This window comes from Rhamphochromis longiceps, linkage group LG3 (assembly GCF_057381845.1).
Source record: "Rhamphochromis longiceps isolate RC_006_pf linkage group LG3, R_longiceps_female_GT1.1, whole genome shotgun sequence".
Taxonomy (NCBI): Eukaryota; Metazoa; Chordata; class Actinopteri; order Cichliformes; family Cichlidae; genus Rhamphochromis; species Rhamphochromis longiceps.
The window spans coordinates 38,053,751-38,076,956 of NC_140559.1; the positions used below are offsets into that span (position 1 = coordinate 38,053,751).

The 23,206-nt window shown below is 39.9% G+C and overlaps 1 protein-coding gene across 1 annotated transcript in view; it reads right to left on the reverse strand.

Moving 5' to 3' along the window:
- Positions 1-18,290: 18,290 nt before the first annotated feature.
- Positions 18,291-23,206, reverse strand: part of pea15 (proliferation and apoptosis adaptor protein 15) — a 55,845-nt gene continuing 50,929 nt past the window's right edge. The window contains exons 2-4 of the mRNA XM_085396729.1: positions 20,673-20,847; positions 20,398-20,553; positions 18,291-18,489 (exon numbers count right to left, since the gene is read on the reverse strand). Coding sequence (XP_085252855.1) covers positions 18,425-18,489; positions 20,398-20,553; positions 20,673-20,844 — 393 coding nt within the window. The 5' untranslated portion in view covers positions 20,845-20,847 and the 3' untranslated portion in view covers positions 18,291-18,424. The remainder of the gene's footprint in view (positions 18,490-20,397; positions 20,554-20,672; positions 20,848-23,206) is intronic.

Below are 23,206 nucleotides of genomic sequence, written 5' to 3' on the forward strand. Positions count from 1 at the left end.
TGCAAACGTAGCTGAACTCTTGTCAAATTTTCTGCTGATCTGTGACTGGTAACTATGAACTAAAACCTGTGAAACAGGTAGCTGGTATATATAGTATATAGCCACATGCCACACCCAGGTAGGCATGAGCGTGAATGTTCACACCCATCAGCATTAGACTGTGAATACAAAAGTGACTTTTATGCTATGATCAAAATGTTAGAAGGAATCAAGTTAGAACATATTCGCTGTCACAGAACAAGGTAGACAGGAGTGAGGCATATTTGAGATATTTAGATGAAAGATAATTAACAAGAATTTAGTGATGAAAGATCAGGGAAAAAGTTAATAGGGAAATCTTGTATATCAGTGTTCATGGCAATTGATGAGGAAAAATTTAGATTATTGTATTCTTACTTTCTTACTTTTCTTACCAGCAGTATCGTTTTACTGCAGAGGTTGGACATTTCTGGTAAAGGGTGGGGTGTGTTCAGTTACTGGCAACAGACCATGCAAATTCTTTACCAATAAATTTGTAACACGGTAACGGTGTAAAAAAAAATGAAGGTCAACTACTAAATTAATTTTATTAACATGAAAGAGAGTCATATTAGCATACTTATTTTAAGGGATGTAAAGGTTTCAGTCATCTGTCAGTCCGCCCCAGGGCAGCTGTGGCTACAATGTAGCTTGCTATCGCCAGTGTGTGAATGTGTGTGTGAATGGGTGAATGACTGAATGTAGTGTAAAGCGCTTTGGGGTCCTATGGACTAGAAAAGCGCTATACAAATGCAGGCCATTTACCATTTACCATTCTCATTATGAAACTGCATTTCTTCACTATTGATTCTGACTGTCTCTGTAGGCACGTGTGTCTGGTTTTAACAGTGCTACAGTACAAAACTCATGTTAAAAAAAAAAAGAAAAAAGAAATTACTAAATGAATTCAAGCTTTAAAAAAATTGTCCATGTTATTAAAAGGTATTTTTTCTACTTTTGTTTCATTTCTTTCACTTTAAGTTTTCTTTCATTCTCATAGCAAAACCTACAACTGCATTTCTTCACTGTCAGATTTTACTGTTAACCTCTAAACCTGCCAACTAGGCTTTTACTGGGTACTGAGGTTTTAATGTAGCACCTGGAGGAACACTGGAGGAAGTTTTTAGGATATTTTTTTAGCAAGAGAACCAAATAAAACTACTACTATTAATATTACTATTACAAGTAAAAGTTTAATACTGAAAATTTCTCTAAAATGTATTTCAATATAACTGCTGCAGATGGGTTTAAGTAATCTTTTTGGAAGCCACTGTCCCAAGCAGGAGAGTATATTAAAAATGGCCATGTACTTCTGTTATTTACGTTATGCAGTTCGACCATCAAGTTCTCTAATCTATGTCATGACAGAATGGGAGTCTGCACTAGACTTAGGAGTTGACTGATGAGGTACAGGGAAAAACATAACTGAATTTGTGAAAGATAGACTGAAAATCTATGTTTACATGACAAAAAATCTGAAAATCACCTTGATTGAAGGAATAAGATACATCTTTAAACTGTGATCACATTTTCTGAGTAAATACTATAAAACTCTGAATGATTGGCCATTATTATTAAAATGTGGCTAAACAGCTTTTGTTTGTAATTGCTAAACACCCAGGGTTGTCTAAACAAACGGAACGGAGTCATAAATTGAATGAGTCATATTTCCCCCTTTGTGGTTGACCCAGAATCAGAAATTTAGGCATGTTTCCCAAAAATAGATTTTTGAACAACAGTTGCAAAAAGTCAAGTTAGCTAAAGACAAGTTCTTTCAACCCCAATTAGTTAGACGAAACAGAAGAGAGACACTTAATTAAACAGCTGGGTCAAAGCTATCTTAAGCATTTTAGAAATAACACAAGCTCCAGTTTCCACCTGGGTTATAGAATATAAATGTCAAAACATTCTTCATTACTGGGAATGTCAGGATATGCAATGTTGAAAAAGTTCCATTAATACATTTACTGTTGTAATTTTGAAGTTTATGAGGGCAATGAGTGCGCAATGCAATCATTTTAAGTGTAAAGCTCAACTGTGTAACTCGTATTTCTCCTTGGTAACTGCACCTGTAACTCGTTTGTATCTCTCATCTCTAACTCTGCATAATCACACCACATTGCCAACCTTGAAATTCAAAACTGACAGCAGCATGTTAATTTTACGGCTCAGGGTAAAGTGAACACGTCCGACAATGACAACGATGATGAAGAAGAAAAAAAGAAAGGGTTAGACCCTCTTCATCATTATGATTTCTTTTTTGAATTAAACATACACAAATAAAATTAAATACAGATTTCCACTGAAGTATAGTCTCACACCATGTATGTAACATATTAACTACACAAACAAACATATATAAGCTCTAATTAATTCAATAAAGCAAACACACATATTATAAAACAAATTACTGATTTATTCAATTTCTGAAGAAAATATTACATAAATCAAATATTAAAATGTTTGTCCTTCTATGTAGTTGTTAAACTACAAATTATTAATCCAAAACTCAAATTATTAATTATTACAGCTTTAAGACATGCCATAGGCTTTCACAGAACCGCTTGACATGTGGGGGTGATGAATCCCTTCTAATACCCCTCCTTGTCTACACGGTTTTGGGGTTATTGTTTTCTTATTTTGATCCAGCAGTATCGTTTTACTGGAAACGTTTGACACTTCTGGTAAAGGGTGGGGTGAGTTGATATGAACAGAAATGTTACTGGCAACAGGACAAACACTTAAAGAATTTTCTTTATGTGAAAGAAGACAGTGCTTTTAACATAGTTACTTTAAGGTATTTAGATTTTGTTTCATTCTCATAATGAAACTTACCACTGCATTTCTTCACTATTGATTCTGACTGTCCCTACAGGCCTGTCTGTCAGAACATATCTGGAACTTTTAGGTGCTGAATGCCAAATCCTTTAATGTGCAAATCCTTTCATGTCAGCTCAAACTGCTAGAAGTCTACGAAAGCCAAACCAAAACCATAGGAAGCTTTCTTAGCTGTAAGTTAGACCTTTACTCACAGTGGAGCAGGAAAGGACTCCATTACAATAATATTAGAATTAAAATGCTTCAGTGCTTCACCTCCATTGTCTGCTACTACAAAACACACATGCCTAGAGATAATGATTGTTCAGCACAAACATCATGAAATGTTGCTCAAAGTCACGTCACAATTTCAAGTTCATTCACTCCAGCAGTGTGCAGCTGAATCAAGTTGGCACTTTTACCTAAGATGGCAACATTTTTACGCATGAAATGTAAACTTTGTTTGTCTCAATGAAAGCAAAAACATGTTTTTGTTGTGCAGCTCTAGAGAAATGCAGCACACGAGGTTAAAAACAAAAAACAAAACTTAAGCACAGTTTTCAGGAAAGCCAAACTTAATGCAACTCATTCTTCTAGTGACAGTTCAAAGGTACAATGGAAAAAAAACCCCAAAACATTTCTGCACTCCAACAGTAACAACAGCCTCATTGTCATTAAAAGATCTGATGTGGAAAAAAAATGAAAAATTAATTCATATATGATATTGCTATATCACCTTTTGGATGGGGACCATTTTGGGTCCCGAGGGATACCAATGGATGTATATTGCAAAAAATCTTATTGCTCCAAAAATAATAATGCATCCAAATCAATTCTGTTATGAATTATTTACACATTCAAGGCTCTAATAACCTCATGCCAAGTAGTTCCATTTGCAACTAATTTTTTGAAAATATTGTATATTATGGTTTTTTACCCCCCAAAAAACAGGGGTTTTTATGACAATAAAGCCATAAAAACCTAAAAAATATTTAAAAAATTATGAAAAACTTTATATCTGTGGATAGGTCTGAAGTTGTTTAAAAGATCTGATGTGAAAAAAAATGAAAAAAAAATTCATAAAATTCATTGCTATATCACCTTTTGGATGGGGACCATTTTGGGTCCCGAGGAACATAAAAGGGTGTAAATTTTGAAGAGTGCCCAAGTTAAACAATGTTTGTGATGAACTCAAGGGCGAACTATTAATGAGGGAGCTGCCCAAGACTCTGTCGGACGTAATCACCTTATGTGTTAAGGTAGATGAACATTTGAGGGCGCGTCACCGTGCCAGCAACTACGGTTCCCAGAGGCCCGTGGGGCGAGCGGGGACGACTTCCAGCGGAAGTAGCGATCGGGAAGTGGACCGCGGCGACGAGCATGAGCAGCCCATGCAGGTCGGACGCTCCCAAATTTCCCCAGAGGAGAGAGCACGCAGATGGAGGTCTGGTGAGTGCTTTTACTGCAGCAGCAAGGGCCATCTCGCCAGGGTCTGTCCTGCACGGCCAAAAGACCTCGCCCGCCGGTAGAAAGGAGGATACGGGTGGGCGAGGTCTCCTTTTCACATTCTCCTCCACGCTTCATGCTAGCCGCTAAAGTGACTGTCCAATCTGCCTCTCACTCCCTTCAGGCGCTGATTGACTCTGGGGCGGAGCAGAGCTTCATGGATGCTTCCCTGGCTCTTAAACTTAAGATTTACACACAAGTATTGCCCCACTCGTAGCAGGTCACCGCTTTAAATGGTCAGCGTCTCCCCGACATAACCCACGTTACAGAACCCGTGTCCCTAACTCTGTCTGGGAATCACACTGAACTGTTGCAGTTTTATGTCTTTGAAGCTCCTCTCACGCCCCTAGTGCTAGGATTTCCGTGGTTACGCCAGCATAACCCCGTACTCGACTGGAAGATGGAGAGGGTTCTGGGGTGGGGAGAGGAGTGTCACATGACCTGTTTAAAAGCAGCTACTCCCGTAAAAGCATCTAACCCACTACCACACGAGCCCCCTGACCTTTCAGCCATCCCGTCAGACTATCATGATCTCAAGCAAGTATTTTGTAAGGACCGAGCCCGCTCTCTTCCTCCTCACCGCCCGTACGACTGCAGTATTGATTTGCTCCCAGGTGCACCTCTTCCCACTAGTCGCTTATACAGTCTCTCTCAACCTGAACGTGAATGCATGGAGAAGTATATTAATGAATCCTTGGCTGATGGACTGATTCGCCCCTCTTCATCCCCCGTGGCTGCTGGGTTCTTTTTCGTCACTAAGAAGGATAAAAGCCTTCGGCCATGTATTGATTTCCGGGGCCTCAATAACATTACCATTAAGAATAAATACCCTCTGCCACTCTTATCCTCCGCCTTTGAACTCCTGCAGGGGGCGACCATTTTCACTAAGCTCGATCTGCGGAATGCCTACCACTTAGTCAGGATGAGAGAGGGAGACGAGTGGAAAACGGCCTTCAACACGCACTTGGGCCATTTTGAATACTTGGTCATGCCGTTTGGACTGACTAATGCTCCAGCTGTGTTTCAGGGTCTAGTCAACGATGTTCTCTGAGATTTCATCAATCGTTTTGTGTTTGTGTACCTTGATGACATCCTCATCTTCTCCCACTCTCTCTCTGATCATGTACGCCACGTCAGACAAGTCCTGCAACCTCTCCTGGAGAATCGCCTGTTTGTTAAAGGGGAGAAGTGCGAGTTTCATGTGAGTACTGTGTCATTTTTGGGCTACATCATCGAACAGGGCGATTTAAGAACCGATCCAGCTAAGGTGCAAGCAGTCTTGGACTGGCCCACTCCACCTAACCGTAGGCAGCTTCAACGGTTCCTCGGTTTTGCAAACTTTTATCGGAGGTTCATTCGTGATTACAGCAAGATTGCCTTGCTACTAACCCGTTTAACTTCCCCTAAGGTACCTTTCTGCTGGGATGATCAGGCTCAGGAGGCTTTCTCCCGGCTAAAGAAACGCTTCGCGTCGGCGCCCATCCTCCGGCAACCGGATCTTAAGCGGCAGTTTATCGTGGAAGTGGACGCCTCGGATGTAGGGGTCGGAGCCGTTCTCTCCCAGCAACTAGAGGGTAAGCTCCACCCTTGTGCTTACTTCTCCCGTCGTCTCTCTCCTGCAGAGCAGAACTACGACATCGGGGACAGGGAGCTGTTGGCAATCAAACTCGCCCTGGAGGAGTGGCACCACTGGCTAGAGGGCGCAACAGAACCCTTTGTGGTATGGACTGACCACAAGAACCTCGAATACATCCGGTCGGCTAAACGATTAAATGCCCGACAAGCCAGGTGGGCTCTGTTCTTTACCAGATTCTGCTTCACCATCACCTACAGGCCCGGCTCTCGGAACGTGAAACCCGATGCCCTTTCCCGCCTATTCACTACCTCAGAGGACCCCAACCGTGTGGCTCCCATTCTCCCTCCCACATGTGTTATCGGAGCCCTGTCGTGGGAGATCGAGTCCGCCATATGGGAGGCCCAGCGGGCAGAACCGGATCCGGGGACTGGTCCCCCGGGATTGCTCTTTGTTCCCACGTCCGTTCGCTCACGAGTGCTACAATGGGCCCACGGCGGAAAACTCACCTGTCATCCGGGCATTCATCGCACCGTCACCTTCATCAAGCGGTTCGCCTGGTGGCCTACACTGGCCAAGGACGTCCAAGAATTCATCGCCGCCTGTCCAACCTGTGCCCAGAATAAACCTGTCAACCAGCCCGCTGCCGGCCTACTTCATCCCTTACCTACGCCAAGCCGCCCCTGGTCCCACATTGCGGTTGACTTTGTCACTGGTCTTCCGCCGTTATCAGGTAACACAGTCATCCTCACCATTGTCGACCGTTTTTCTAAAGCTGCCCACTTTGTTGCTCTCCCCAAGCTCCCCACTGCCCTGGAGACCGCCCGGCTTCTGTCGACTCATGTATTTCGCCTCCACGGGATCCCCGCTGAAGTAGTCTCGGACCGAGGCCCACAGTTCACGTCACGTGTTTGGAGGGAGTTCTGCACCTCCTTAGGGGCCCAGGTCAGTCTCTCATCAGGTTTTCATCCACAGACCAACGGTCAAGCGGAACGGGTCAACCAAGAACTCAAAGCAGCTCTCCGTTGCTTGACGTCCACTAATCAGACCACCTGGAGCGAGCAACTGACGTGGGTGGAGTACGCTCACAATAGCCTTACCTCGTCGGCCACAGGCGTCTCTCCGTTCGAGGCCTCCCTGGGGTACCAACCTCCCCTGTTCCCTGCAATAGAAGGTGAGCACTTTGTGCCCTCTGTTCAGCAGCACCTGCGGCGGTGTCGGCGCGCATGGCGGGCCACTAGAGCCGCCCTTCTTCGCACGGCGGACCGGAACAAACGGCAGGCAGATCGCCACAGGGCCCCGGCCTACTCACCTGGACAGAAGGTTTGGCTCTTGACCCGGTATGTGCCTCTCAGAACAGAATCGCAAAAGCTCTCCCCCACCTTCATTGGACCGTTTGAAGTGGACTCCATTGTTAAGCCCGTTTCTGTGCGTCTCAAGCTTCCCAGGACCATGCGTATCCACAATGTGTTTCATGTTTCCCAACTCAAACCCCACTGTTCCAGTCCTCTGTGCCCTCCTTCCAGACCCCCTCCACCCGCCCGGGTCGTCGCTGGCCGTCCGGCTTTCTCCGTGACTCGGATTATGGACGTCAGGCGCCGGGGCCGTGGCCTGCAGTATCTTGTGGACTGGGAGGGCTATGGCATCGAGGAGCGTTCCTGGGTCCCGCGGGCGGCTCTGCTGGACCGGGCCATGGTTCGGCGGTTCCATGAGGCTCACCCTGGGAAGCCTGGGGGTCGCCCTCCTTCTCTTCTCTTTTTTCTCTCCCTCTCCCCTGTTTTGCCGGGGCGGAACTCATGGCGGGTTCACGCCCTCGGTCCACGGCTTCCCGGATCGTGCACACCTGGGCCTCATCAGACCAGCTGGTATATTAGAAGGAGGAGATCAGCTGTTCAACGCTGGATTGTTGTGAAGACTCTAGTCAGTACACGTCAAGCCCAAGTTTCGCATGCTTCCGTCTCAGAAAGTTAACGTGTGTCTCTGTGTTCTAGATTCCCCGGACCTGTCCCCATGTTTCCTCGTGTGGAGTGTGGAAGGAGTGACTGGTCACTAGCGGAGAGAGAGAGAGGTTGGAGTGAGCGCGTGTGTGATTCCCTTGTTTTCCCTGGAGCCCTGGAACCCTGCCTCTCACATCTTGTATATAGCACTATCCTCGCACTGTCTGTTAATACACTTGGTGAAGTTCTTGTAAATAAACCATCTCTGTTACAACACAACTCCGGAGTCCTGCGAGTGGATCCTCAGAGCAACCCGTGACAGTTAACTCAGAAACTTGTTAATTTTGTGCAAAGTTACAAAACTGAGATGTCATTATTATAAGTTACCGTACTAACATACTAACTTTAATTTGTGTTTAAGACAAAGTAAAGTACAACTGAGATTAATGCTGTTTAGAGTCAAGTCCAGCTCATATCTGATTTTTAAGATTGATAATGGTACCAATATGTGGTGATTTCAAATATGATATTTTTGATCTTTCAAACATATGAAACATAAGCATATTTCCCAAAAAATTGTCATGTATAGTTATTTTTTAGTCAAGTTCTACCTGACTCTGTTTGGATCAGCTGGTTGTGTTAATACTGCTCCAGACTGGGAAGTTTTCAAATGTTCATTTATCACCCGTTATAAATCTCACTATTGATATTTCAGCAAATTGCGGTGGCCTTGAGAGGTCAAATGCACTGCAACTTGAAAATAGAAAAAAAAAAAAGCAAATTAAAAAAAAGCTGCAAAAGCACACAGAACACACAGGAAGTTAAAATAAAACAAAGAGTGAGAACAAAAGTGCAGTAGAAGTTATTTAAATGGAGACAATAATGTGATGGAACAACTATTCTTCAGATCTCCAGATCAATGTCGGACATAGCGTATCTATAACTAACCTCAACATATGATTGCATTCATTAAAGGACTTTTGACTAAGACTTGGCTTGCTAAAGAGCAGAATGAGAGCTTTACAGTATAGTTGGTCTAACAAGGTATAATTCCCCAGTTTCAAACAATGAACGTTAGCAAACAAAGGGCGATCGTGGCTTAAGAGTTGGCAGTTTGTCTTGTAATCAGAAGGTTGCCGGTTCAAGCCCCGAGTCGGACAGTCTTGGGCATTGTGTCCTTGGGCAAGACACTTCACCTACTGGTGTTGGCCAGAGGGGCCGCTGCCATATTGCACCATGATTTTTCCTATGAAAATAAGACTTCTTATTTGTTTGCTCATGAAACATGATACATAATGGTGTATTTAACAGTATAGTTTCATCCACACAGGAGCCAATCGCTGATGGTTGGTCTCTAGCACTTAACATGTCAAACACCAAGTACTAATTAAAAAGGACAGTGACTAAACATATCACAGCTTTATAAGATGTCATAAATTGTGACAGGTTTATTAACCGCTTGACATGTGGGGGTGATGAATCCCTTCTAATACCCCTCCTTGTCTACACGGTTTTGGGGTTATTGTTTTCTTATTTTGATCCAGCAGTATTGTTTTACTGGAAAGGTTGGACACTTCTGGTAAAGGGTGGGGTGAGTTGATATGAACAGAAATGTTACTGGCAACAGGCCAAATACCAAAGGAATTTTCTTTACGTGAAAGAAGACAATGCTTTTAACATAGTTGCTTAAAGGTATTTAAATGTTTCCTTCATTCTCATGATGAAACCTACCACTGCATTTCTTTACTATTAATGCTGACTGTCTCTACAGGCCTGTCTGTCTGGTTTTATCATTAAAAATCTGTTTGACTGACAAATGATGTATTCATGCAGTGTGATAATAACACTTGTAGTGGACTTAAAGGTTGCTGAGCAGTTCTCAGCATGAGGACAAATAATACCTTTGGTACTAGCCCAGCCACATTTTCACCTCTTGATCTTCAGATTTTATAACTTCTTAGTCGTCTTTGAAGAAGTCCAGCAAACACAGTGTTGGTTAGCAAATATATTTTAATATATAATGGTATATTTATTTTAGCACAATGACAAAATGGCATAATTTCAGTTCAGTCTCATTTAAATCATGACAAAAAGCCACACCTTTATATGTGTTTGAATACCTCATGATGTTTTGCTGCAGTCATTGCAAAATAAATCATGAATCCTGAAGTACTCCTTGCCCCATGAGAGGAAATCCTTAGCAAAAGTGTCTAACAGCATTGAGCCCATAGGATCCAACAGGGTTACTTATGTGAGCTGAAATATTTAATGGTTGTAATGATGCTCCTCACTGCACTCTTAAGGTCAGTGTGACACTAGATCACTTCAATGTCTCACATAACAGGCAGAACTCTTAATCGTATCTATTAAAGAGCAACAGTTCTTGACAAATGTAATGAATTAGATCAACTATGAAACAGCCACACCTGCCACTTGTAACATCAAGTAAGAACTATGCACTTTACAAAAATTAGATAAATGCAGAATATGAGACAAAACATCCCACTGACAGACCGACTGACTCAAAAGGCAGTAACACACAGGCAACTCACAGAGCCCAACAATTAACTGAGAAACACATCAATTTAAATGTTTACATTTTCTTCCTGTGGTAATGGATCCAAACTAGATACCTGGAGAAATTAATATTTATTATGGAGGTTAATAATAAGTTAAAGGTATGACATTACTGATAGAATTTGTAAAAAATAAAAATAAAAAATGCCAAAACCTTTCATGTCAGCTTGAACTGTTAGAAGCCTACAAAAGCCAAACTAAAACCGTAGGAAGCTTTCTTAGCTGTAAGTTAGACCTTTACCCACAGTGGAGCAGGTAATGACTCCATTACAATAATATCAGAATTAAAATGCTTCAGTGCTTAACCTCCATTGTCTGCTACTACAAAACACACATGCCTAGAGATAATGATTGTTCAGGATGAACATCATGGAAAATTGCTCAAAGTCACGTCACAATTTCAAGTTCATTCACTCCAGCAGTTTGCAACTGAATCAAGTTGGCACTTTTACCTAAGATGGGAACATTTTTATGCATGAAATGTAAACTTTATTTGTCTCAACAAAAGCAAAAACATGTTTTTGTTGTGCAGCTCTAGAGAAATGCAGCACACGAGGTTAAAAACAAAAAACAAAACTTAAGCACAGTTTTCAGGAAAGCCAAACTCAATGCAACTCATTCTTCTAGTGACAGTTCAAAGGTACAATGGAAAACAACAACAAAGAAAACATTGCTGCACAACTTCATTACATCACTCACCGTACATTCAGCATTCCTACAGTAACAACAGCCTCATTGTCATTAACGACATCTCACCTCTGTACAGCATTCTTGTGCAACACGTGCCACATTCAGAGTGATCTGATAGAACTAGATGTGGACATGAGTTGCACACCCTCCCCCCGAGATGCTTCATCAAATATGAACCTACATATTTAGATGTGCTCACACTTCTGCATTTTATCTTAAACAGCTACAAACCACCAAGCTACTCCTCACTACTTACACTAACTACTGTGCACCTTCTCCATCTATCACCCCACAAAAGCACCTTTAACCCTTCATTAAAACTTGACTTTAAACATAAAAAAGGAAATAAAACTCAGGAGCCTCACATGGTGAACATTAAATAGGTTAACAGACCATTATTTGATATAAATGAAAAACTACGTTGTATAAAATATGAATGTAACATACATTATCACCTCATCATGATGTTATATATCTTTTGACTCATTATATTTATAGAAATCTTTGCTTAAAATTCCCTTGCAGCCAATCATATGTCACCAGGTTGTTACACAGAGCTGTTAAATGTAGTCAATTTTCATTGGCTATGGCAGAAACAGGAATTCTGATCGAGCCAATTGCATAAAAAACTACAGTAGCTGCTGTTTGTTCTGATGACAGTTTTCAGCTGTTTTTCACACCAAGTTTTTTTTTTGTTTGCTTTTTGTGAGTAGAATTAAATAATATCACAAAGAACAATTTGATTGGTTAAACCAAATAGTAGATCTAGGTAAGTTGCTGGGCTAATTAGCTTCATTCTACTTCCCTCATGAGAGGATAACTCACAAAACCCGGGTCTACATTTGTAAAATTTGTATACACCTACATTTACATATGTCCGCACCTTTTATATGTCCTGCTCGTGTTGCAACTTCGAAGTGACAACATACCTCACGTGAACAAAATGGCAGAATGTGATAGTGTGACCTTTGTCTTTTGTCATGATTTGGAAACTCTCTGAATCCAATTATTTTACAAGCAGTGACCACAACACACCTGATCAATTACAACACAGTAAAACATAATGTTACATATCAGTAAATACAATTAAATGAATATCACTTTTTAATATATAAAAACATCACCCAAAGCTGTAACAGCAAAACATAAATGAAGAGAATAACACGAATTAGAAAAAAAAAACGTTGATGCGTGATCTCCTTAACTAAGCACAATGTGTTCATCCCCTTGGTTTGTTTCCAGTTAGTAAAACAAAATCAGGATATGTAAAAACAACAACAATATATAGGCATTGAATAAATTAATCAATTTAAATCCCAACACAGTGATATATATTCAAAATACATATTTACAACCTATTAAAATAAAAGAGAGAGAGACAAAAAAAAAAAGTCCTAAAGGGAAAAAGTTTCTTGAATAAATTTTAATTGACTGTTAGCATTTCATGCTGAAAACTTTCACAATGTCCACCTCTTTTCTGAGCTCACTCATACTAATGTATATAATTGTGAATTTACCATAAATAGACAAGTATTTTAGTAGGCTAAAACTTTTGCAGCATTTAGTAAGTTGATATGCACTTGGTACATGGAAATCCAAATCTGACATCATTTGTGACTGATATGTTAAAATACTATGTGCCGGTGGCTACAAAGGAAAAAGCTAAGGGAAAAGAAAAAAACAAAGCACAAAAACAACAAAAGGGTGCAGCACAGCAACATTTCGGTTGCTGACTATGAATAACCTCAATTAAAACATTTAAATTAAGCTATAATCAGGAGCTAGATCATCAGACAGTTTGATTTTTTTATTTCAAACTACTAACAAACTACCACATAGTTTTATTTCCATTGCTTACTTAAATTCTGAGAGTGAGGAAAAAAACAAAAGCCACTTAGTCACATACATCTAAATCCACAAACTGCTGTTGAAAAAGCAGTTGAAAAATAAATAAAGAGAAAAAAAAATCTTCTAATCTTCGTTTGCTGACTTTTTTTGAACAACAGTGGAAACACATGCCAAAAAAAAAAAAAAAAAGATCTCTTCACAGGAAATGGTAAGTGGCGATTAAACATTCATGGCCGATAATTTCACTCAATTTAACACTGAAAGACCATTACCCACAGGTCATAGCAGTGAGTACAACTGCCTCCCCTTGCCTGACAAAATGCTCATGGTTCAGGTCTGATAGATGCAGTGGTCCCACTTTGTGTTCAACAGGCTAAATCAGGAGGGCAGCCACCGCTTCACTTGGGGTCCGGCCTAGTCTGGACTCTGAGGGGAAAATCCACCCAGAAATACTTTGACACTGTTCAACTAAAATCCATTTGGTGATACTATTCATTTAAGAAAAAGTTTACCAAAAACACGTCTACTTTACTTTCTCCTTGTGTGAAGGTTTGAGTTTAAAGCAATACAACCAGTGAGGGTTTTTTGTTAACTCAGAAACCGGCTGATGTTGTCAAAAAGTCAAAAATGTAGAAGTCACTATCATAAGTTACTGTGCTAATATGGTATGGTCATTCGAGAAGCTTCTTCAGTTCTAGGGTCAAATGGTGGAGAGCCCCAGATTTAAATCCAGACTCTCCACCAGGAGCTTTTCCAGATGCTTTTCTTCCCATGCTCCTTAGATTTAGAGTTTTTTCTTCTGTTTCCTGTTGTCTTCTTGAGTTTCAGTGCATTTGACTGCTCAGGGCCACCATACAAACAGCCATTATCTGTCAATATTGGTTGGCCGATATATCACAGCACTGCACACACAGAGTGAAAACTAAGCAGAATCAATGATTGAAAACTGATTACAAGTTTTAGACAATGTTCATGACCATCCACTGTTGAATAATTATAACCCCCCCCCCCCAACCAAAAAAAAAAAAAAAAAAAAAAAATTAAAACATGTTCACAATAATGTCAGTGTCATAAGTTTCATGTTGGAATGGGGCCACAATCCTCGGGTGAACTTGAGTGTGTGCACCAGATTTCCTGTCAATCAGTTCAATAAGTATTGATATACTTTACTATGGACCCAACTGGTGAACGGGACTGAACGCATAAAAGCTAAACCTCAGATCGATTTAACACGTAGCGTATCTATAACAGTGTTAAAGTATTTAAAGGTGGATTATTCCAGTACTATAAAAAGCTTGATCTGGCCTTGATTAGCTGGATGCTTTATATATAAAAAATAAATGTCCAGCGTTGGTGGTTAACCTCAGCATATGATTGCATTCATTAAAGGACTTTTGACTAAGACTTGGCTTGCTAAAGAGCAGAATGAGAGCTTTACAGTATAGTTGGTCTAACAAGGTATAATTCCCCAGTTTCAAACAATGAACATTGGAAAACAAACACTTTTCTTTCCAAACACTGCACAGTTCCTTAAAAGTGCCACTCCATCCAGTACATACATCATGCAATGTCAACACAAGAATATCAGGATCTTTGTCAAACACCCTGACTAGTCACAATTAAAGAGCTCAGTTCCTTAGATTAAGCGGTTTGTTGGGAGGTTATGTTACAGTGCAGTTTTCCTACAGACATAAATGCATAGGATACAAATCAGTCAAACACTACAATAAACGTCAAGCAATACAAAAAGAAAAGGAGAAATAGAACAGAAGCAGATCACAAAAACTGTGATCGAAATAAAAGTCTTGGTCATTGGCACTGGGGGTCGGAGTGGAAGGGAAGCGGGGCGGTAGCGGGGCTGGAATAAATAACTAGTCATACACTGATAAGATTTATATATGGTTGCCTCATTTTTGGATCCTACAGCTGTGAGGACAACAATGACAGGTGCAGAAACAGACCACAAACATTCTGTACACACTAACACTGAAGTCCTTAGCAAATTTCAGAATAAAAGTAGCGTCACTCTCTAAAAAAAGTGAGAGCCGTTTGGTGATCGACTTGACGTGCGTGCGCCTCGCACACAAACTCTCACAGTTCTGGAAAATTTTTAGGGGTAAACACAAAGTCTGCTAAGGCTTCATCGTGGGGATAAGAGATACACAGTGTTCAAAAGAGCAGTTATTATAGTTTAGTTTCAACAGTCTTGCTAGCGATTGTGTTTGGTGCATGGCAGGAGAGGCATAGTCAGCTTAGGTTAGGTTATGAGCCGCTGTGTGCATTAGAGATCCTTGTCACAATTATGTACACTTAAATAAATGTATGTGTTACTGTCACATGCCATGTTTTTTTGTCTTTCTTTCTGATGCTTTCTGCCATTCTGCACCTTGACTTGAACCTTTATTTTTCCCAGAGGCCTTAACTTGTCTACCAGTCGGAGAGAAATCACATGCGGGTCAGTTATTTCCTGTGCAACAAATGAAACGAAAAAAAATTACTTGTATGTATAAATACCGCATGGGAATCTTTTTACATAGTATATATGATATCTTATATATTCTGTTAAAATATACTTTTCAGTTTTCTAGAGTAGTCCAAAGTTTGTCTTTCATCTTACTTTCAACTCATGATACTGATTACTTAAAATTAGGGTGAAAGTCGGCACAGACAGTGGAAATTTGCTGCTAGAGTCGAGCTCTCAATATATTATTTCTGCTATATTATATTGTAATATATTATTTGTATATCAACGTCTCTAATCAGCTCATACAAAAGATTTTCATGCTAACAGGTGATGGAAAAAAACTTCAATAATATAGAAATGACTGCTATAGATTTTATATCTAAATAACTCTTGCTATGACTGTGAGCTAAAGGCAGATATTGGCTTTTCCTATGTAAATCAACTTCATAAAGCTTCCTCTAAAATACTAAGACTTCATGAAAAATGATAAATAATGATTTATTTAACAGTATAGCTCCATCCACACAGGAGGCGATTTACTGATGATTGGTCGCTAGCAGTCAGCATGTCAAACAGTGATATCTTGAGCTTGAGCTAAACTGAGACAAGTTTAACTTAAGACCTGCCCACTTTGTGCAGCAAGCACTTTTTCCTCCTTTTTTTCCCACTTTGAGTCTCTGAATGTGACTTTCTATGGTTGTTTCCTGTGTGGACGGGGCTGAAAGGGAATGAATATAAAACCGTTAGCTGAATAATAGTCAATTAAGTACTTTTTTCTGGATTTGTTTCTAAAATGGCAACAATGTGGTAACTTGATAACTGTTGTTTTTAATAAACTATGATATATTCAAAGGCAATAGTTACACATCTGTGGAAATACGGTGTTTCGTTTTTCACGGTTTCTTCCCAAATATTTGAAGCCATTCACAAATCCAGGTTGCAGTGTAGTGTACCTACGAAATGCTAACCAGAAGTGAATTGAGAATTATAATAATAAGATTTTCATTAGCCAGTTTGACGGTAATTAGTATGCAAACGTCTACCTTGATTCCTTGCTTCTTTGAAACAGCACCAGTGCTGCTTATCTACCTAATGTTATTAGGCTAAGATATTGTCTATGGGTTGCCATGGTTGCACAGAATAAATTCAATCACCTTATTATGACATTAGATGACACAATGTTAGCTGCTCTAAATAGAGGTCAACAGTAACAACATACCCAATTTCTGGAAGTGAATTTCTCATTCATTTTCTCCATAGATTTCACTCAAAAAAACCTTCTAGTCTTCTCAAATGTATTCTTATTCATTTTTTGTCGGTTAGCATAGCTTGGAAGAGTACTTTGTTCCTGATTGCAATAACTGTCCTGGTGCTTTCTTAAATTTTGTGTTACTCAGTAAGGAACCTGATGTTCATGGGTTTAAACACCAACAAGTATCTCTTTTCCATGACATCTTGAATAAAGCAGTTTCTATTGAAACAAAGTTGATGTAATACAGACTTCCTGTTCCTACAGGAGCACACACCATCGTTTCATACTTGTACCTCAAGGTAAGCCTCCTTTGGTGTGTTCCATCTTTATGGCTCGTACTCAAACCCACTATGGAGAATATGAATGGGATTTTTACTCCGTGGCCTCACTGTTGTGCTTTATAGAACAACATAAAAACCACAAAGGTAATGCCACAAACAGAATATGTGCAATAAGATCACCCTCTCTATAAGGTACCTTCAGTAGTACCTGAGAACCACTGCTACTATGACTTCTCTAAGGTTGACTTCTCTTGAGCATGGGTTAAAAAAGTCGGCAAATAGAACAAAATAAAACCTGGTATGCACATGCCAAATGTTAAATAACTGGTGCTGCTGATTCATTTGTGTAACATGGAGGCATTTGTAGTAGTGACCTAGCTAGCTGGCGGAACAAATCGGCTGCCGGATTCATGTATAGCTAACACTGGGTTTGATTAGCTTAACTTATCTTAAAGATCTGAAAGAGACTGAAACATCCAGTCTGACTCTGTCATAAAGTTCTTCGAAGGATTTTAAATTTAATTTGTTAGGCTATCGACAGGCTGTCCACTCCAGTATTCCCAGTCTTTATGCTAATGCTAATCTTCTTTTAAGCAGCTTAAGCTGCACATTACATGAACCCTGTCACAGAAATGAACCAGAGGAATATGTTATGTATGATTACTTTTAATATTTAATTGCTTTAATCGCTGCAGTTTTGATTTTAAAATTACTTCTGATAATGCAGATTACTGTTTACATTTCTTACATGGTAGTTCAGTAGTTTTTACACAATTGTTTGTGACATTTTGGCTAATTTGCACATTCAAGGCAAAAAAAACAATAGAAACATTTAACTAGTGGTTAATTCTGTTAGTCTAAGTATATTGCATTATACCTATAATCCATATACACCTTTAGTATTTCTGTTTCTTCTTCTTTAAAATTAGATTTTGGAAAAAATAAATGAGCCATTGTTTAGTTTAGAGGCAGGGGGTTGTAATTTCTGCTTCCTCTTGGGAGGATGTAGTCTTTGTTTTAAATTTGACAACCTTGACTGTCATGCACACACAGATGGTTGCAATAAACACAGTATCAAAGATCACACTCATTCTGAACTGACCCACTCAGTGCCTTAATCGGGGGCAGACTTTGGCTCTCTCTCTCTCTCTCTCTCTCTCCACACACATACTCTGTTGGTCCGTCTCCAGATTTCTTCATGTAATGTCTTTTTTTCTGCAGCTTCCAGTCTCTCCACAGCTTGGGAAGAGTCTGCGTCACTATGATCGGATTGGTTGCTTGTGTTGGTGGCGGCCTGCGTGGTTCTGGTATGTGGTAATGCAGGGAAAGGGGGTGGGGGTACGTGGCTGGATGTGCGAAGGGGTGAAGAAGGAAGGGCTGGCCAAAGACGGTTGATTGGATAACTGGAGTGCCAGGAGTGAAGAAATCAAGGTGCCAAGATCAGGGCTGGACTTCGTGACCTCATGCTTTTTTAGGGGGTGGGGCCAACTTGATGATCTCATCTTCAGATGGCTGGCGGATGATGTCTTTATTTCACAGCGGAGGGGTGAAATGTTGGAAAAAGAGAGTTGAGAGAAAGAAAGGGTAATCATAAGAAACCTGGTCTTTCAAAAGGTGCAAGACAACAAGTATAAGACAGCACATTAAAAACAAATGATTTAAGTCTTTTCTCACGTAAAGTAAATGCTTCTACAGATATCCGACTCACACAGCTCGATTTATAGCTGTTTATAGCTATTGTTAAGACTAGACTCAGTTTCAGGCATAAGGAACGTTTTCTGCTGCTTCGCGTTAACACAATACACAGCATCAGAATAAACTTTGATTTCTCATCAAAAATGTGCCGACAACGCTAGAAAGATTTTCCACCAGAAACTTGTTAAATGTTATGTTTGAAGTCCAGTGTGCCAGCTCAAATTTGGGCATACGAATGTGAATTCAGTTTGCTATTTGCCCAATGCAAAACAGTATAATTTTTAGTTTTCAACTAATTTTTAAAAAGATTTCTAAAGTATTTGCGTTTTCTTGTGTTTGTGACATGCACCGTCATAAAAACCAGCAAAAACAAGCTGTCCATGTCCTCACACCTGTCTCCCTGTGGGATTGCTCCTCTCTCTGATTCCTGTTCTTCTGTCTCTATTCTCTAGTAATAACACAAGTTAGCAAGCAGCTGTTAAAAGTTAGCAAACAAAAGTTGCTTTTTTCTAAAAGATTCTAATGTGATTTACTTTTTTTTGCAAAGTGCTAAAATTGAAAACTCCCAAATAACAATGTTAGTTATGTTCTATCTTTAAAAATCTAATTTTGTACTTAGTAAATGAGTACTGCCAATTAAGGGCAGCTAATGTCAGTTAGTGTCTTAACATTATGTCCTTACATTATGTGTCAGTTTAATGAATTTGTTCATCACTATACAAACAGCAGGACTAAGAACATTCATGACATTTTTGGTGCCTTTTATTTTTACTAAGTAACATCCAGAAAAGAGAAAAATATTGAATTAAAGGACATATTTGAAGGCAATTGGCAGCAGCTGAAAGCTTTAAATTTTTGTTTTTAATTTAATTTTTTAACTTTTTATTGTAATTTAAAAGTTTCATTACAGCAACGATCTGAAAAGATTACATTTTTCTTCTTCTTTTGCCTGATAAAATCATTAGTTATGTCAGTGTCACATTTTTGTAGCACTTTGATTATTAGTAATTAAACAAGATGAACAAACTTCGATGGAAAGATAAAGAATGATGATGATGACGAGGAAACAACAAGACTTATTTGACCATTGTCCTCACATTTTTATGTTGTTATAACCTCACTCTATTACAAGACAAAAATATTGTAATAAACTAAACAAAAAACTAAATAAATGAATAGGTAGAGAATGGAAATGAACATTTTCAGTTCAACATGAAGCCTCTGAATTAATTTAACCTCTCAAAAGCTGACAGGTTATTGCAGTCTATTGGAAATTGCAGTCTGTTTAATACCAGCAGTATATTTCAACCTCATAATTAAATCTGTGTCTAAAATGTTGAAAGTAAAACATGAGATTTAATTTAAAAATAAAAAAGGGGAAACGGAGGAAACTGAAATGCGGCTGATACGACATAATAATTACTTTATTTCTCACATATTGGTCTTCCAGTAATGCTGAAGCTTTAGTTGTGACTTTACATATTACTGGTTAATGATTACAACATCAAGTATAACCATGTAAAACACGATTTCTTTTTAATCTATTTTATGAGCAGATCAGCCCGTTTCATACATTTACTGAGAATGAAGATCACTGAAGAAGCTGTTCAGGCAGTTATTCGGTTGAGCCACTAGAGAGCAGAACTAGATCAGATTTGGGAGAACATTAAACCAAACAGGGAACAATCTTTCAAATAAACAAATTCAACTTTCTCAATTTTTAAGACAGAGCGTGCTACCTTTGTATTTCTTGGCCGAAGGGATGCGTGTGAGCTTGGTGTCGATCTCATCATCCTCAGAAATCTTGAGCACTTTGGTGCGATACTCGATCACCCTTGTCAGCAGGTCCGGTCGCCGTGAGATCTCAAAGATGTGTTCGATGTACGACAGGTTATCTGCATTAGGAAGCATTATTAGAGGAGATTTTTTGGCTCATAAAGGTGTTTCTGACATCAATTTAAGCCACATATGAAAAGAACCATAACAAGAAGTGGATCTAATTTATGTCTCTCACCCTGGGCCAGCTTGTCATTCTTCTCCAGGTAGCTGAACCACTCTTTGGAGGAGGTGATGTTGTTGCTCTGGTCCTCAGGGATGTCCTCCTTGCAGGCAGATTTGAGCTGCTCCAAGTCCTCGTTGGTGATGTTTTCAGACAGGTCGCTGAGCAGAGAGCTGTACTCCGCCATGGTCTGGTCACGGGAAGAGGGAAGAGAAAGAAAGGTGAGAATTGAAATAATGTTAAGTTGCAACGATGGCAGCGCGAAAGAACAAGATCTACAGCGATGAGAGAAAGAGGTTCCTAAATTATCTCAATCTAATATTGCTGTGTGCAGCAGCAGCAAGCAGCCCACCTACTTCCCAGACTTCACAATGGAAAACAGCGAGAAAAACTTAGCTGATGACAATAGCATACCGTCAGGGTGGGATGGAAAAGCACAAAGACACAGAGTCATCTCCTTTCTTTAAGGTCATTTGCTGCCAGAGTTTGGTTTTTAGCAGAGAGTTGGAAGAGGAGACTGACTGAAGAGAAAAAACAGGACCAATCTGGACAAAACACAGACTTTTAACCATAACAAGAAGGCCCCAAAGGGAAGATCTTTTAACCCAGAGGAGGATTTTATTTAACATTCAGTCTATTTTTCTCCACCACAAGTCGATGGATTTATTTTGATAATCTTTTTATTTCATATAGGTTTCGCAGATCTCCCATTTGTCCAGAAAACGATTAAAAATACATCAGAGAATATCATAAATGAAGATATCTGACATGTAATGATAACAATGAATATGGGCACTGCATTTTATTCGGGGTCAACACCAGCTTCTTCTTGCAGGGTGTAAAATATGGATGCAAAACAAAAGCACTTCTTACTCCTGCTTATGCAAACCTTTGTGACTGTCTCCCCCTAGTGAAATGACTGAAAATGACAGTTTCTTTGTTTGTTGGCTTTTCTGTGTGTTTCAGTTCAATTCAATTCAATTTTATGAATACATCGCCAAGCCACAACAGCAGTCACCTCAAGGCACTTTATATTGCAAGGTAAAGACCCTGCACTTATTCAAGGAAAACAGAGAAAACCCAACAATTTCAGGACTTTGAAATTGTTGCGGCTAAACATGTGACTCCTGGTTTCGACTGGGGAGGAGACCAGAGGGGAAAAAAAAAACAGTTTGTGAGCAGGATTCTACATTCACTGGCCAGAGAAATAGGTACACCTTGCAAATACCACCGTGGTCCTCCTTTTACCTTCAGAACTGTCCTAACATTTCATGGCAAAGACTCAACAATATGCTGCAAATACTCCTCAGAGTTCGGTCCCAGTTGACATGACAGCATCACAATCTGTTGCAGATTTGTCAGCCGCACATCCTTGATGTGGATCTCCTGTTCATGCTTTGATGTTGTACACTAAACTGTGATTCTACCATCTGAACGTCACAGGAGAAACAAATCGAGAATGAGACCGGGCAACGTTTTTTCAGATCATCTGTTGCCTAGTTTTCACGATCCTGTGTTCATTACAGCTTTTGTTTGCTGTTCTGAGCTGACAGGAGTGGCACCTGGGGTCGTCTTCTGCAGAAACTCAGAGAGAAGAGGGGTTGAGCAGGTGTACCTAATATTATGGCTTATAGTGTATACCCAGATTTGAAAGGAAAATGTCCTGGCACTGAAATGACAGCCAGAGCTCCATCCCCCCCACCCAATATAAGATATAAGCTCCAGATCAGAAGTAGAGGACATCATCTTATGAATCGTTTGCTGTGAAATCATGATCCACAAGGGGACGGCAGCACACACTTTGGGAACAGCTGACACACATTATTATGTAATCCACTGGAGCTACGATGTAATAAATATTCATTCTGGGGGGATAACGTGAAATTCTATAAACAGAGTCAAGACAGTAATTTTTTACATCTCTATTTACACTTAAATAAAGCTGTGTTTCCTTATGTTTTACTTCAATACCAGTTTGAATAACAGATTTTGAGGCTAACAGTTTTGACTCACAATTTTTCCTTCTCCTAACATCTGCTTCTTTTCAGCTTTGACGTGAAATGTAAGCAGTGGTCAGAAGATTCAGTACACAGGCATGCTGTGGTCAGAGATCACACCAGCGGCAAAGGAGCGTGCATTTTAAGGATTTTAGGGTTAAGGTTGTTCTTACAAAGACATAGTATGAGGGTATTTGTTTTTGTGTGTGTCAGTGTGTAGGAGTGGGTGAAAAAAGGGACCCCCCCCCCACACACACACACACAAAGTAAAACAGAGGCATAAACTGACAGTGTGTCAGACATGTTGCGCAGCCTGTTTGCTCCGCTCAGCGCCGCTGGTTTAGAGGAAGCAAAGAAAGTGCACCATGAGGTCAAATGCAAGCTTTTATAGTGAGACTGTAAATCATATCTCGGGTTTATCATATTTGGGTCGAGGGATTTGCACGCACTTTCATATTCAGATGACTGTGTAGCGATGATCTGCATGAGGTGAAGAGAGAGGGAGGAGCAAACAGACATATTTTTGCAGGTGCTGTGTTAAATCATTTATAT